General features: G+C 50.0%; 1 protein-coding gene across 2 annotated transcripts; it reads right to left on the bottom strand.

Annotated features, from left to right (window-relative positions):
• Positions 1-10,766: 10,766 nt before the first annotated feature.
• RTL6 (retrotransposon Gag like 6) lies at positions 10,767-13,120 on the bottom strand. Of its 2 annotated transcripts, XR_002771653.1 has the most exons (3): positions 12,982-13,120; positions 11,286-12,758; positions 10,767-10,784 (listed from the first exon to the last, which is right to left on the bottom strand). XR_002771653.1 is itself a non-coding variant. In XM_023509453.1 (2 exons), exon 2 carries the CDS (start codon positions 12,499-12,501, stop codon positions 11,785-11,787), a length of 717 nt encoding a protein of 238 aa, XP_023365221.1. In that variant the 5' UTR covers positions 12,502-12,758; positions 12,982-13,120; the 3' UTR covers positions 11,186-11,784. The 2 variants fall into 2 exon arrangements, 1 of the variants encoding a protein (XP_023365221.1); XM_023509453.1 differs by lacking the exon at positions 10,767-10,784 and having other exon boundaries at positions 11,186-12,758.
• Positions 13,121-16,254: the final 3,134 nt, after the last annotated feature.

Here is a 16,254-nt window from a genome sequence, read left to right as displayed (position 1 = left end):
TCCCAACTTAACAATGAGAAAAATCACCATTTTCCCCAAGCCCATAGAGAGAGCTACGATTACAAGAAAATGAAGGGCAGTGAATTCCAGATAGTGCCCAGCCCCTCCAAGGACAGACAAGACAAGAGACAGTAATCGCTTCACAGTTATCAGGGCACAGGAGAAGGGAGGGCTGCATTGGGAACCGCGAAGGAGCAAGTGGACAAACTTTTAATACATTTGTAAAGACTGAATGTGGGACTGTGTGACCATCTGGAGCAGGGGTCCTCGAACGTTTTAAACAGGGGGCCAGTTCACTGTCCCTCAGACCGTTGGAGGGCGGGACTGTGGGGCCTGGGACAAGTCGGCTGCTAAGCAGGACAGGCAGCGGTGGCCGGATAAATGTCCTAGACGGGCTGCATGTGGCCTGTGGGCTGTAGTGTGAGGACACTTGGTCTGGAAGAACCAGGGGGTCTGGACACCAGCAGAGGCCACACTCCTCCCCGATGGGCCCCTGCTTGGTGCTCACCACAAATCCTGGGGCTGGGGCCGGACACCAAACAAAGCTGCCCTTTCTCTGATACACAAAGGTGAAGAGCAAATCCCTTTCCCAGATTCTTCTCTTACATAAAACAAAAGCCCTGAGCCACTGGGGGCAAGGTGGGAAACCCCCCCAAGGCCCTTGCAAAAGATCCATGGCTTCTGGGGAATAGAAGCAAAAGATAACTTTGATGTTAAGAAATCTGAAAAAAAAAAAAGAGTGAATTAAACTCAAAGCAAGCTCAAGGAAGGAGGAAACAATGAAGCTGGATCAGGCCTTCTGCGACAGCCCCTAGAAGGACAGAGAATACCAAGTGAAGACAGGAGGATGGGCCACGGGGTCATGGGGGTCTCACAAACGGCTAAGAGGGACAAAAATTGGCACCACCACTTCAAAAAACAGTTTAGCAGTTTCTTATAAAATTCAACATCGCCTTACCTATGACATGGCAATCCCACCCCTAGGTATTCACCCAAGAGAAATGCAAATAGGGGGGCGGCGCCTGTGGCTCAAGGAGTAGGGCGCCGGCCCCATATGCTAGAGGTGGCAGGTTCAAACCCAGCCCCAGCCAAAAACTGCAAAAAAAAAAAAAAAGAGAGAGAGAGAAATGCAAACAGATACACACAAGAACACTTCTGCTGAGATGTGCATGACAACTTTACTCATATTCGCTCAAACTAGACGAATCCAGATGCCATCAACCGGTGAATGGATAATCGCATGCAGCCTGTCTATAGAATGAGCCACTATTCAGCAGTTCATTATTAGTGAACTACTAACGTGCACAGCAGCCCAGCTCGGTCTCCAGAACGCATGCGAAGCAGTGATGCAGACGCAGAGAGAGCACGTTCCCGGCTCACCCTGTGGTCCTCCAGAGGGGCCAAAGCTGATCTGAGGGCAGAGAAGGGGGGCAGGGGCTGGATAGCAGAGTGTAGGAAGGGGCTGGATGGCAGGGTGTAGGAAGGGGCTGGCAGGGTGTAGGAAGGGGCTGGAAGGGCTGGATGGCAGGGTGTAGGAAGGTCCACTGGCAGGAGGCAGGATGGGACTTTCTGAAGTCACTCAGATGCTCTGTGCCTTGACCTTGGTGGCAGTTACATCAGTGCGCGTGTCAGCACAACGCATCGAACTCCACACTTACACTCTGAGCGTTTCATGGCACGCAAATTATAACTTAATTAAAAAATAAATATAGATTATTACCAGCTAGGGAAAAATCGCTATGTAAATTATAGACTTCCGTATTGCAAAATATTATGAAGTCATTAAATATCTTCTTTCATAATAACATTTTCAACAATATGGTAAAATGTGTGTTACAGAAAGTCAATTTTATGACAGGTGTAAAACTATATTCAGCAAAATCGCCAAACCAAAAAAGGTGAAAGTTTGTCCGTGAGTCCACTATAGTATTCATTTTCTGATTTAAGACACTGAACATAAATTTCAATAAGAAATTTGCCTCTTCGGGACCACAGTCAAAGTTTGAGGCTGAGGCCTCTCTCCTTCAGGCATCTGTTCTGACATCAGCCCCCCCAAGGGGTCCGTGACCCCTTATCTGGAGGGCTGCCCACTTAGATTCTCTAGATGCCTGCCCTATATGATATGCATTAGGATAGGTCGTCCTTCCCCCACGAGAACAAGCTTTCCATGAGGGGAAATCTCGTCTTGCTCACCATTATACCTCGGGCTTCTGGAGCAGGGCCTGGTGTACAGCAGGTGTGCAGTAAATGTCCATTCTTCTAGACGTTTTTCTCTTCAGATACAAAAGTTTCTCTGAAAGTGCCCCAAGGTAGCTGTGCGCCGAGTCAGAACTGCTCGACGCTCCACTCTTCATGCCACAAAGCTCCCTCCGCGCTGAGAAGGCCACAGTCTCCTCTGCTTTTCCTGGTTAATAACTTAATAGCTTTGTTTTTGTTTTCCACAATTTAAGTGAATTATGTGTAACTAGTTTATTGAGGAATCTCAACTTGGGAATATAAATAGAAACAATTTTATTTCTTCCAAACCCCAATCCAAATGGGATCCGCTGAAGTCTTTCCTGCTCAGTAGGAGGTCCCTTAATGACGTCTTGGGCAGATTCCAAGGTCTTCTTGTCATTTTTGTCTTTAGAACAGCCTCTTGGTGTTTAAGACTAAGCCCTGTTTATTTCTAAAGAATGTTCAGCTCCAACACGATTCGGCGTGGTGGCCGTGGTGGCTAGAAGGGGCCAGGAAGGTCCTCTCCTGACGGGACTGTGCTCCGCCTAGGCAGACCATGCACATCCTTGAGTGGGGGCAGCTCCAAGGAGACAGCAAAGGGAAAGGGCTTCTGGCCAGTGGCAGCCTTTCCTTCCTATCCATCCATCTGGAGTGAGCGGCTGCTCTCTCCCACCCACAGCCCCCCCAGGAGCTTCTGGTCCCTGACATCCTCTGCTTTCCTCTCCTGGCTGACCCCAGGTCACACCACAGCACTGACAAACACTATCTTTGTCCCCATGCTACAGGGATCCCATAACACAGGGGTCCCTAGTCTCATCTGCTTCCTTAGGGCAGCAGGCGCTGGAGGCGGGGCTCCAGCTCCCATGAGTTCCGGAAACTGGAAATTAGTGGTTGACACCGCTTCCCCTTGACTGGCTGATCTCCCCTCCCTCTAATTTCCTTAACCCTCACTCCCGGACAGGGCGAGGGCAGGTGGCAAGTGTACGAGTAAAGAACCAAAATGCCCTTGTCTCCTTCTCAGAGGTGCCCTCAACCTACCGGGGGGTTCTCAAAGCCCACTCTTCCCCCTGCTTTCTCCTGGGAAGGACAAAACGGTGCTCACCACCAGGCCTTTACTGCACCCCACCAGGCCTCCGTTGTCCCCCCATAGGCAGATAACTCCTGCAAGTCCGTCTTCTACAAAGAACTCTGAACACCCAAGGGCTCAAACCTGATGCTTGTTTCTCCTGTGGGGAGTCTGTGGTGGGTGCTCAGCTGGCAGTGAGCTCAGGGGCCCAGTGACTCAGGGGCCCAGGCCGCTCCCATCTGATGGACCTGAATCTTCACGGCCTGGTTTCCAAGGGTGCCCTGACCATGGCATTAGTCCAGTTGAGGGGAGGAGACCGTGCTCGCCGGAACCCCCACTCACATTCCACTGGTCAAGCCACACCTAGTTGCAGAGGCAGTTGGGAAACATAGTCCAGCTTTCTGTCCAGGAAGACACGAGAAAATGGGGTTGGCAAAGAACCACCCCAGCTCGGCAACACGTTGGTTCTGGAAGAGTAGAATATCCATGAAACCCCTCCAAGTGTGGTAGGTAGCTGGCGGCTGCAGGCAGCTCTCCAAGTTCATCTTAGTCACTGCTTTTCATGCTCAGCTTTGGGCCTTAGCCATCATTTGGGGCCAACAAGAAAAGCCCGGTTCACTATCCTGTTATACGTGTATAATTAGAAATTAAGTAGCCTTTCTTGAAAGGTTGGTGGAGGTTTTGGTAGCTATCCTGCAACTGCGATGGCTCTCAGAGGTTCACGGGCAAATTACATGAGCTTCTGCTGGCTGTCTTCAGAAATGCCGAGATCTGATCTGAGAGAGTTGGAAATTTCTATTACTTTAATTAGAGTGCTTGGAGAGTCACCATTAGGTTTCAGTGAACACAATAACATTTGGAATCCAGAAGGTTCTCTGGCCACATCCAGAATCTCTGGAACATAAAGAAGGACCACTGGACAACGTGGGGAAGTGGCAAAGCCAGATGCAAGAGCACAGAGGCCAGGGAGCTAAGTCCTTGCAAGGGACACCTATGAAGCCACACAGAGCACGAGGAGATCCCCTCTGAGGCTGGAGGTAGGTGAGTAACTTGGGACGAGGAAAGGGGACAGCCGCTAGCTACCCTTCCTTAGAACCAGCTACAAGGGCAAGTACAGGAGTTTCCCGTGGGCATCTGAACACAGCCCAACCGCACCACAGAGCATGCTGGACGCTGAGCTGAGTGGCCAGACTGCCAGGAGTCCTAGCAGTGGTAACCAGCAGTGTGGAGGCACACATGCAGGGGGCTCCCCCTAACATCTGCTCATGTGGTGAGAGAATAAAATACAATTATAAAATACTACAAAGTCATAGAAAATACCATTATTTGCAAGAAATGTGATCATATGAAAAGTCCAAAGGAATTAACTTTACAACTTATGACAATATTGAGGTTTCAGTATGATGGTGTCTTAGTTCAAGCTGCCATACCAGGACACGGGGCTGCATGGCTTAAACGAGAAGCATTTCTTTCTCAGAGATCTGGAGGCTGGGAAGTTCAAGAGCAAGGTGCTGGCAGATCCAGGGTCTAGTGAGGGGCTGCTCCTGGGTTGCAGGTGCTGACTGTCTTCGTGCTGTGTCCCTTCATGGGGCTCTACCCTCATGACCTAATCAACTCCCGAAGCCCCAACTCCTAAGCCTATCACGCTGGAGGATAGGACTTCAACAAATGAATTTCGAAGGGACACAAACTTTCAGTCCACTGCAAGTGGCAGTGTTGGAAATAGTACATTCATCAGTATTTCTAACATGTATCACGAGTAACCCATTTGAAAAAAAGAACTATGTTGCATTGGCAATAGGAAAAAGAAATGCACAGCAGCGATCGTAACAATAAAAACCAATGTGGATAAAACTGCAAGCTTCATACAGGACATAGACAGGATTTAAATGAGTGGAGAGACGCCACTTCTCCCCAGAGTAGATGACTGAGCATTGCAATGATGTCAATATTTTTTAAAAAGTGTACAGGACAAATTAGAGTAACAATTGTGACACAATTTTGTTTCATTCTAAAGTCTGTCTAGAATGATCCAAATCTGTAAGCATGCGTGTGTGTGAGTGCATGTGTGTATCTGCAAATAAAAAAAAGATGACAAGAAAATATACAGAAATTTTAACTATGTTTTTCTGGGTGGTAGAGCGCAGATAATTTTTATTCTCTGTAATATTCCGTATATTTTTAAAGTGTGTAATATGTATATATTACTGTTATAGTCTGAATAAATCAATAAATCCTGAACAATTAAGTTCATCGAAAGAAAAGTTAAATGAAGAAGAGATGAGGCCAGCGTGAGCCCGGCCTCCAGCTGCGGAAGGAAATGCGTGAGCCACGGGGAGGCAGGGCCTCTGCCTGAGCAAGGTGCCAGCACACGGCAGGATCCTGGCACAGGGAATCCAAACAGGGCTGTGATGTGCTGGTCTGTATGACATGGACCCAAGACCCCAGCTGTGTCTGGCATGTTGTCCTTCTGCTCAACCACTGAACAGTCACGAGGCAGCTTCCCCACCAGGTAGCTTCCCTTCCAGGCCCTGAATCAGAACACAGTCTGGTGACGGGGACACATGAGCTCAGTAACAGCTCAAGGTGGTAACTTGAGCCTGGGAGGCACATGGGTGAGTGCATGGCCAAGTGTCTCTGGCCCAGCCTGCTTGTTCAGGGAAGATTCTAAGAGGAGTCAAATTTGAGCCTTCTTAACATAGCAAAAGCAAGGAGCAAGCAGGGGGCAGGAAGAAAGACCAGCCTTGGCCTTCAGGGCCTAAAGAGGGAGGAGGTAGGGGAACGGCGAGTCAGGTGGTCTGAGAGGACTGAGGGGCATCATAGGCCTTGACAACGGAGCAGGTGTGGGCCGGCGCAGGAAGAAGGCAAGGTGGCACCCAGACGCCTGGGTTGTGGACTACATGGACAGAGAAAAGAGCTCCTCAGGACATCTTCAGGGGCCCAGGTTGGGCACATAGGAGCTCAAAGCAAGAGCAAGACTCATATAGTCACTGAGGGTGGAGGCCCCACTGCAAGCCACAACCCCAGGCCAGGTAGTGGGATGGGGAGGGGTCTGCAGTACTAGAACCACTGTCAGCAATGGGGCGGCCAGGTCCTTGTAAACCCCTTTGGATCAGGCCTGTGGGGATAGCCAGCTGAGCACTATGCACACTTCAGACCACCAGTCACAGAGCAGCACATGGTGTAAGCCTCAGGGTAAGGCCTTCTGCTGGCTGGGAGAAGGGGCCACCCTTCCATCACTAGCTCAGGCCTCCACTCTGCACACAGCTTGCTAAAGGTCTGCTCAAGCCCTGCACCAGGATTTTGGGAAAACCTTAGAATTTATTTTTTTATGTTCATCTGGTAAGAATAGCTACAAATGTGAATGAGGGGAACCCTACTAGGTATGATCAGAAATTATAAAACCCAAATCAGTTAAAACACGGAAGGAAGTACTGGGCAAAATAAATGCACCAACTCAACAGCAGAGAAGTTGTCCCTACAATAGTGAGATTTCTGTGTATGATGAGGAAAGAGCACACAAGAATGGGAGAAAGAACTTCATAAATGGTCTCAGGGTATTTGTTTAAATTGTTCAAAGTCCACTTGGAGCCTCATCTCACACTATATGCCAAATTAATCCCAGAAATAACTATTAATTGTGAAGCAAAGAAGACCTGGTCTAAAGTAGGAAAAAAAAAAAAAAAAACCACAAAGTGCTAGATGGTGACCTTTGTGCAATCACCTGTTCTTGACTCCCCTAGACCAGCAGTTCTCAAAGCAGGGTAAGGCCCTTTACCCGGTAAGATAAAATTGTTTTCATAATAGTGCTAAAATATTCGGTGCCTCTTCCACTCATCTCGTGAATGTATGGTGGAATTTTTCAAAGGCTACAAAACATGTGATCTTGATCTTGCAAAAGATTAAGTACAGAAGCAGGTATGAGGCACCAGCTGCCTTCTATTAAGACAGATATTTTAAAAATTTGCAAAAACATACAATTCATCTTCTCAGTAAATTATTTTGTTTTGGAATACATGCTATTTATGTTAACACAAAATTATGTTCTTATTTTCAAAATAAATTTTAAGATTTTCTGCTTTAATTTATAACATGGTAAATATCAACTGATAAAACCTAGGTAAGTAAAAGCTTTGGGGGCCCTCAAGGACTTGCACAGTGCAAAGGCTTCCTGAGACCAGAAGGTGTGAGAAGTGCTGACAGATGTCAGCTACATAGCAGGGACTGTTCTATCCATTTGGGGATCCCAATGTCTACCCCCAGAAGATCAATAAATGTTTACTGAGTACCCTCTATATGTCAGGCACTGTTAGAGGTGCTAATGACATGGCTGTGAATACAACAGAAGAAACACCTGGAAACATCTGCAGTAAATATGACACACATGCCAGGTTAATATCTTTAATATAGAACAAACTCATACAAATTTATCAGACCCCAGTAGATAGAGCAAAGGACATTGACAATCCACAATGAGGAAATACAACTGCTTAACATGAAAAGATGTTCAATTGTGCTGAAATCAAAGAAACGCAAACTAAAACACAATCTACTGTTTTGTGATCAAATCAGCAAATTATTTAGCCAACTGCTAATACCCAATGCTGCAAGCTGGACACACTTATCTTTGCTGGTGGCTGTGTAAGTGGATACAAACATTTCCAAAAACTATTCTGTCCATGTGTAACAAAGTCTCAAGGTTTTCATATTCTTTAATGCAGTCATCCCTCCTCAGGCAGTCAATCCAAAGGAAAACACCTGACTTGGGAACAGCATTATACACAAAGACATTCATCAAAGTGTAACAGTGAAAACTTAGTAACGGCATTAGTGACCAGTGGTCGGCACTGCCCCGACTCTGACGCGTTAGCACACAGCCAGCAGCCACTTCAATATCAGTATCAACATGCAGGAAATGCCCGTGACATGTTCAGTGAGAACAGCTACACAAAATTGTCTCCTTACACAAGTTAGTATGTTAAAACAAAGTGCAAACAAACTATGGTTGGGTGGGAAAAGCCTAAAAGGAGAGACTAAAATGTTAACTTTTACCTTTTTCTCTACTTGATTTTCCAAAATTTCTGTAACATGTGGGTTTACAAGGATAATGAGAAGGCCTGGTAAGTCGCTGCCTGTGTGCAGAGGGCACTGGTTACTCAGAGTGAGGATCTGGGGTTCCTCCCACCTCCTCTCCTGCACTTGTGTGAGGCCACCTGCCACCACCCCAAATTGTCTTGTGTCAACCAAGGGAGAATACCACGTCAGCCCCAGGTGCACTCCTGGGGGACTAGGGAAGACTGCACTCCAATCTTCCCCCTGCACCAGGGAGCTCCTCCTGCTGGCTCAAAAGGCCACTCTGGCTTCCTTCCCCAAGGAGTCCCATCTCGTGCCTTCCTCTCTGAGCTGTTCAGCCACTGCTTCCCAAGCAAAGAATTCAGTCTCATAGCTCAGGCTGTAAGGCAGAGGGCTCCTTCCCAGGGACCTCTTCCCACCCAAAGTCCTGCCCCCGGGAGGTGGGTGCAGCCCATTTCCTCTACTGTCCACTTTGACAGCAGTAGGCCTGCAGGTCAGGGTTGTTTTTCACTCCCTATCATTACTTAACACACTTACCTGAAGCCAATAAAATGAGTCTTTGCTGTTTCCCAGAAGTCACCAGTAAGCTTTACATGACTAAAGTTAAGTTAATCCCAAGGTTACACAAGGCAGAGTCCTCACTCCACACTAAACCCCATCTCCAGTTATGCCCAGGTACGCAGTTAAGCTTACTTACCAGACAAGTGTCATGTAGACCAGAGAGCAGTCACAATAGAGTCCAAATAACGTCAATATCATGGAAACCAGAACTTTCTGTCACATGCACTGTGTAACACTACTGCCTGTCCCTTTTATAAATCAACACTTTTCTCTTAAAATTTAGAGATATTACGACCCCCAAATATGTACAAAGCATCTCCTTCCCCCCATGTTTTTCTCCAGCCTGATCCTCCCCTGTCCCTGAGGTTTCCCTCGGGGCTGCCCAGGACTGGCTCTCACCCTCTTTAGCTGCGGACTAAGATATCTCCCACCAGAGCTCTCCAAGTGACTCTCTTCCAACTCCAATGTGGAGAGCAAGCCCTGACCCTCTCTCATCCACTCCAGGTTCCAAAGCTTCGAGGAGCTATCAAGAAGGTCAGCCATGCACAGCACTGTCCCAAGCCTGCAAATGTTAAGCACCAAGAGACAAGACGCAATCAGATCACTGAGCCAGCCGAGACCAGAGCAGCAGCTTGGATTGGGCACAATGTATACGCAAATGACCAGGTCAACGGTGTGGACAGGGAGGATGGCCAGTCCTTCCTGTGTGGCTCTGGTCCCATGTGTGCAGCAGCACAGCTCCTACACACGATGCCCAGGGCAGACACAGCAGCACTTTCACAAAGCCACGTGGGTAGAGGCAGCGTGGTGAGATGGTAGAGCTCCTACCCGGCTTCCATGCCAGGTCCCTACCCTGGCGGAGCTGGGCCGCATGGAAACTTTCCAGATGCCTTTTCCCCAGGTGCCACTGTACCCTCCACCTGGGGGCACCTCCACCTGGCGGCACCTCCACCTGGCAGGTACTAGTTCCACCAGTACAGCTGCTGGAGGCAGAGCTCTGAGAGCTGAGCACAAAGTGGTCTATACTCCTGCCATCAGTGGTCCCACTCCTAGGAATGGAGGCCCCACGGCATCTTCCCTCCATTCATGCTTAATGAGCACCATGGTCCCACCTGGTCAGCTTTGGCTGAGTCCAGGGGAATCTGAAGCCTGTATTGAGGCAGTTGTTCAGCAGGGCAATTGGGCTAACAGAGTTTACAATGAGTGGGGGGCAGTGGTCTGCAAAACCCAGCAACCACTGAATATGCTTGACCTTGCAAGGCAGTGGAGCTTTAGCATGGCAGGCACTTTCCCCAGCATCATTAAAACTCTCAGGAAGAGAGAATGGGTCCCAAGACCCAACTCTGGGGTCCCCAGCATATGCCTGTCTTTAGGGGATGAAGAGCTTCTTCTGCAGTTGAACCAGAATCCTTTAGACAGGGGCAGATGGACCAGGGTAAGACCCCCCCCCTCCCCGCGCCGTGTTCCCATGGTCCATTTGGCAACGAAATATGGCAGAAGCGTTACAGTTCACAGGGCTTGGCCAAGCTCAGAAGTGATTTCTTGTCCCACTGTGAAGCAGCACAAGGTCCCTCATAACCAGGACACAAGGGACAGTTCTGCACTGCCACCACACTAAGGCCATGGCTGTCTACAGCTCTTTGCCTTGCAGATGCCATTAAGACCCTGGCTGGGGTTACCAGAGGCAGATACCCCTGCGTTAGTGCTTACAGATGCCTCCCAGAGGAGCTGGGCCTCCAACTGTGAGAGGGCATCAGGTCTCTTTAACAAAGGCTGGACATCTGGGGAGGGCATGCCACGTGGCCACTTGGGAGACCTAGAGATGGTATTAGCAGCTGAAGAGTCTGCATTGAAGGCCATGTGGCACCTGAATGGAAAAGGGAACAGGTTTCAAATAGGCAAGGCCCCAAACCAAATGACCCAGGGTGTGGGTATAGCAGGGGGAGAGTAACTGAATACCAGCAGCTGTGGTACTGTCCACTGGAGATCCCGGGCAGCAGAGACTGAGTTACTGGTACCTCCCCACAGCCTGCAGTGGGCCTCGTGTGGACACGCATGGACCTGCTGCCTGTGGCAGCCTGAAACTGCCCAGTGGTCCGAAGTCCACAACAACCTTATTAGCAGGCAACTTCCAGGCTCCCCCAAACCCTGGTGTTATCAGAACCCTGGCAGCTAAGCCAGGTGTCAGGGAGGTGTGTCCTCTGGAGGACTCCACCTTTAGCTGCAGTTATCAGTTTTTCCCAGAACAGCAATGGGACATATGCAGAGTAAAGCTTGTTCCCCACTACATTCCTAGCAGTGACGCTGACAGCAAGGATGAGACCCCTGCCTGATACACTGGGCCCTGGCAGGGCTGGTGGCTGATCACCTGTGAGTGGAAAGCCAGACTCCCCTCTCCAAGTACACCCATCAAGCCACTGGCCTGACCAAATCAGCTTCTTTCTGTCCAGAACTCATCCGTGAGAACAGGGCAACCAGGTAGGACGCTGCCCTGGGGCTTGCAGAGGGCAGAGTAGCAGCCTCCAGGAACCTAGTCAGGCTGGGAGTGGTCCATCAGCAGTGAAGTCAGGTGTGCCAGAGTAGCAGAGCTGCAGTCATTAGAACAGCGAGGGGTGCAAGCCAGAGGAGAGGAAGCATGCAATGAGTTGTGGGCACAAAGCTGGCACATCATAATAAGAAACGCGGCAAGGTGGGTAAGCAGGGCACCCAAAAGGGATAAAGGAAGATCTCCTTATGTTATAGGTCTGGAGAGGTGGGAGGGGATGTCTTCAAACAGGGGCGATGCTGTTTTACGGACATTTCTTCTACGCAGCAAAGACCTTATGCTACCTGGATGGCTGCATATGCCGCCAACGTAGTGGGGATTCTCAAAGGTTCCGCGCTCGGGTGGGCAAGGCCGGTGCTGGACTCGTCCCATTTGAGGCTGGATGCACAGGGCAGGGCCCGGTGCCCGCTGCGGCCAGTTGGCGGCAGAGCATCTGCCGTTCCCGCACAGCCCTGTTAGAGGCAGAAGTCTTCCTGATCTGGGCGCGCCGAGCATGCCTGAGCGGAGACTTGTAGGTTCTCCGCAACTCTGCCAGGAACCCCTGGTAGTTGTTTCGCAAGGGGCTGTCAGGTTGCATATGGGGAATAGCCCACTTCTCAGCCTCCCCCGTCAGTCGGGACACAAGGAAGGCCACTCGCTCGGCCTCGCCCGGAAAGCGGGAGGCCTGGAAGATCATGAACCTGTCCATCTGCATCAGAAACCCTGCCAGCTGACCCGGGTCTCCGGAGAACGGCTCGGGCAGAGAGGTCGGTGGGGTGGTCATGGGTCGAGTCCCATTCGAGGTAATGGCAGAGATGGGCGGGGTGATTTGCAGGGCCCCCGGGATCCGCGCCCTAGTGCGCAGCAAGGTCAGCTCGGCCATCACGCTCTCCAGCATGTTGGTGAGGTTGGCCTTCTCAGCCCGCAGGGTAGAGGCCTCCCGCCGCAGCGCGGAGTTGGTGAGGCGCAGGGAGGTCAGCGTGTCAATAACGTCGTCCATCTGGGCGCTGGAAGCGGCCGAGGCCGGGCTTTCGGCCTTGGATGTCTGCGGCTGGACCATGATGGCCAGAGGTCAGCCCTAGGCTGAGACCGACGGGTGGGTGAAGGTGGGGGCTGTGTAACCAGAACCTGGGAGGCTGAAGCCGCGGTGGGCCCAGCGGAGACCCGGGTCGGCTCCGCTCGACGAGCAGGGGCAGAGGGGCCTAGAGAGGAGCAGCCGGGGCCCAGGCCGAGGCGGGCCGGGGGGTCTCGCGCCAGGGAACGCGGCTCCTCCACGGCAGGCCACGATGCTGGGCGGGAGGTGGACTCGTCCGGGCCCTGAAAGATTAAGGAGATACCTCGTGAGGCTTCGACTGCGGGCAGGAGGGGAGGCCGCGGGGACGCGGCGCGGCGGGGCGCGCGTGGGCGGCGAGGCCTGCACCAGGCTCCGCGGCGCTCGCCCCGCGCCCACCTGGGGAGAACAAAGGCGGCTGCCCCGGGCGGCTGCAGGCTGGGCGCCGTGACGGAGCCAGAATAGGCGGTGGGTAGGGGGTGCGCGTACCTGGGGTCCCCGCGGCTCGGTGTGCCGCGCCAACCGCGACCAAGATGGCCCGCTCGGGGGACGCGGCCAGGCCGATGAGTCACCGCAGCGGCGGCCGACAACTGCTTCCCGGTCAGCTCGGCCCGGAAGGCGGCCTTGGCAGGTGCAGGGCCTGTGGGGCCGGGGTCGCGGCGGAGGGCGGGTCACGGTGTGGCCTTTGTGCGGGCGGGGCCGGCGGGGTGGTGGCGGCGGGCGGGCCTGGAGCGGGCCCCTCTGGTTGCCATGGAGACCGCCCGCTCCCGAGCGTGCGGCGGCGGCCGAAGTCCCGCCCCGGAAATGGCGAGTGCAGCCCCGCCTCCCGGGAATCTGCGGCGCGTCTTCCGCGGCAGCCAATCAGCGATGACTGTGGCTCCTGTTATTTTATCAGGTGTTCCTTTCTCTGAGATTCTTCCCAAGGCTATTTGCAAAGGTCTTTTTGTAGGTGTTGTAACTTTTCCTTTGATGTTGTAACTTGAGTATTAATTTAATGTAACCTATGTAGCAAATCTTAAGTCAGAGAATTCAAAACAAACCACAATATACTCAAAAAGAGCACATAGTAATATTTCTGAAGTTCCATCCATTTTTCTGATATTCTATTACAAAACATTAATTTCGTGCCTTATTAACTATTTTGAAACCTTAATAGCACATTGAATTTTGAGTATTTGTCTGCTAAAGATAGTTCAAAAGCATGGTTTGCAGTTACTGCTGGTGTTCCGCTGAAATCGCGTATCACAGTTTATTTAACCATGCCGCTTCTGATAGATTTGTCTTTTTTTTTTTTTTCTATGCTAAACTTTTATAAACATTGCCTGTATGTAAATCCCAGCCCTTTTCTCTGCCGGGTTCCCAAAGTTAAATACCAAGAAGTGAAATTACAGGGTCAAATGGTGTGAAGTGTTTGGTGAGGTGGCTGCCTTTCCAGCTTGACCTTGCTGAGCTGCTTCTGAGCCGTCAATTCCAAGCCAGAGCATGGCTGGAAAGAAAATACACCCACCGGGCCAGTCTGTTGAGGACACAGTATTTAAGGAGGCTGAAGCTGCTGGCAACTACCTGCACCCCTTAGGCAGGCTGGCGGCAGCTAGATTCGCGCACACCTACAGTTTTCTCTCTGAAATATGGGAATGGGGGCATGAGGGTGTCAGAACCTGGAGAAGATACTTGCTCCCACCGTGTGCCAAAACGTGTACTTTTTGTGACCAGCTGAAAACTTCTAGGGTATAAAACAAGAGGAAAGATGGAAGGCTGTGTCCTTAAACTGCTTCCATGAGTCCTCCTAAGTCAATCAGTCCTGAAGTCACTGACTTAGAAAGCAAAAAGTGACCCAGTTCTTCCAAACACATTGGGGAATCCTAACACAATTCCTGGCTACTCCTTTGAGTGACCCTATCAGTCTTTGCCCACGGAGCCAGGGTTGACCCTGCCCAGGTCCCTGGATGCTGTGCACCTGTGTGAAGTGTCCTGCTGTGATTCCAGGTGTAATTGACACCATAAACCTTAAATTGGCAGGGGCCTTGAGTGTAAGGGACACTCTCATCAGAAATGATAAATGTGAAATTGAAGAAACGTGGTTTATTTGTATTTCACCTTAATTCCAAGAGGACATACTGTGGCAGCCCAGACAACTAGAGTGGACTAAAAATTGAAAGAATTCAAAAAATAAGAAAAACGGAAGGAGAGTATTTGGTTTCTGATCCAGAAGATGCCATAATTCACGCCCTGCACTTCCCTTCTCTCCTGTGAGCCTAGAACAGCGATAAACTACACAAAGAAAGTATTGAACAGCTGCCGAGAAGTCAGAGCATAAGCAGTCTCTGAAAAGATAAAGTAGCTGAGAGCTTGTTCAGAACTGAGGCAAGATAAGACTCTGATGTTAAAATGTCCACATTGATTAAATCTGGGCTGTATGAGCCACTGCTAACTAACACCCTCTGTTGTTATTTGTTAAGCCCCCATTTTTGTTGCTGTAGTTTGAAGGCAGGTTTGCTGTTGAGAGGGATCTGAAGTGTGAGAAAAAGCAAGGACTGTGGCCGCCCCCACGCTTTGTAGGGCTGGAGATGACATCAACAGAAGCAGGAACAATGGAGAGAGAACTGGGTTATGGGACGTGGTGGGGGATCAGCAGTTGTTGAACTTGAGAGACCTTTTAGACGTCTCCCAGTGGGATGTCAGGCTGGCTTTGGGATACGTCACCCTGAAGTTCTAGAAAGAGGTCCACTGGAGCCACTGATAGATGGAAAATATTTAAAGCCTATGACTGTCTGCAATCATCTAGGAAAAGAGTATAAACAGGAAAAAGGAGTGAGCCTGGGCAGGAACCAGCCCAGGAGCTGCTGAGAAAGTGGCCAAAGGGGCAGAAGGAAAACCAGGCAACCTCCCGGCCTCAGAAGCCCAGAGCGGCTTCCTTCCTGGAGAAGGGGGATGGATGCTCAGTCCTGAGTCAAGGTCTCTGAAAAGACACACTGCCGCCTGCACTGTAGAAGCCCACATGTGGCCTCTTCCTCCTGCCAAAAGCTCCCTCCTGTGCAGAACTAGTCAGGACCCTGAGCTTTATGGAAATAAATGCCTGTTCTTTTTAGCACCGTGACTACTTATTAATACATATGCACCCTTACCAAAATTTGCCTGGTTTTGAACTTTATAAATGAGTATATTCTATATAAGGAGAAGTTTCAAATAGCAATTCACTAGAGCTTCAAAGCTCACAATTCTTGGCACTCATTTATCGAATACTTCGATTAAAGGTTTCTAGCAGATTTGAACACAATGCAACAAAAATTTAGAGGTCTTGTTTACAGAAAATTCAGTTGCACCCTATATGTAAGTTTGAACAGTCACTGTTCAAACTGGGATGTTTTTGAAAGCAGGACAAGTTGCTAATGATAATTAAAATCACCATTTTCTGAAATAGTTATTGCCTGACAAATTAGCCTTTTAATAGTTGTGGGCCTATAAGTGTCACTGGCGTGTTTCCATAGAATGCCTTTTTCTTCAGTATGTTCTTATTATTCCTTCTTTTGTGAGAAAATCGCATACAATCTTACCCAACATTGCATCTTTGGGTATAAATTACATCTGCTGACATTAACTCTTCTCAGTAGACCGCATTTTAATAGAGAAAAGTCTCTTCGTACAGGCTCTGAAGTACCAGGTGAGCTCAGAAAAATATTCACTGGAGGACATGCTCAGTTGGGGTTTTTTGTGTGTTGAAACGTGTAAATATTCCACCTCAGTTATCTCTGTAGTTCCACT

This window comes from Otolemur garnettii, unplaced genomic scaffold (assembly GCF_000181295.1).
Source record: "Otolemur garnettii isolate 467f Iridium unplaced genomic scaffold, OtoGar3 scaffold00007, whole genome shotgun sequence".
Lineage (NCBI taxonomy): Eukaryota > Metazoa > Chordata > Mammalia > Primates > Galagidae > Otolemur > Otolemur garnettii.
The sequence above is the reverse complement of the archived record's forward strand: the minus strand, read 5'-3'. Positions and strand labels throughout refer to the sequence as shown.

What these genes read in the sequence shown, in the direction of transcription:
- RTL6 (XM_023509453.1), bottom strand. Translation starts at nt 12,501, where the DNA reads ATGGTCCAGCCGCAGACATCCAAGGCCGAAAGCCCGGCCTCGGCCGCT.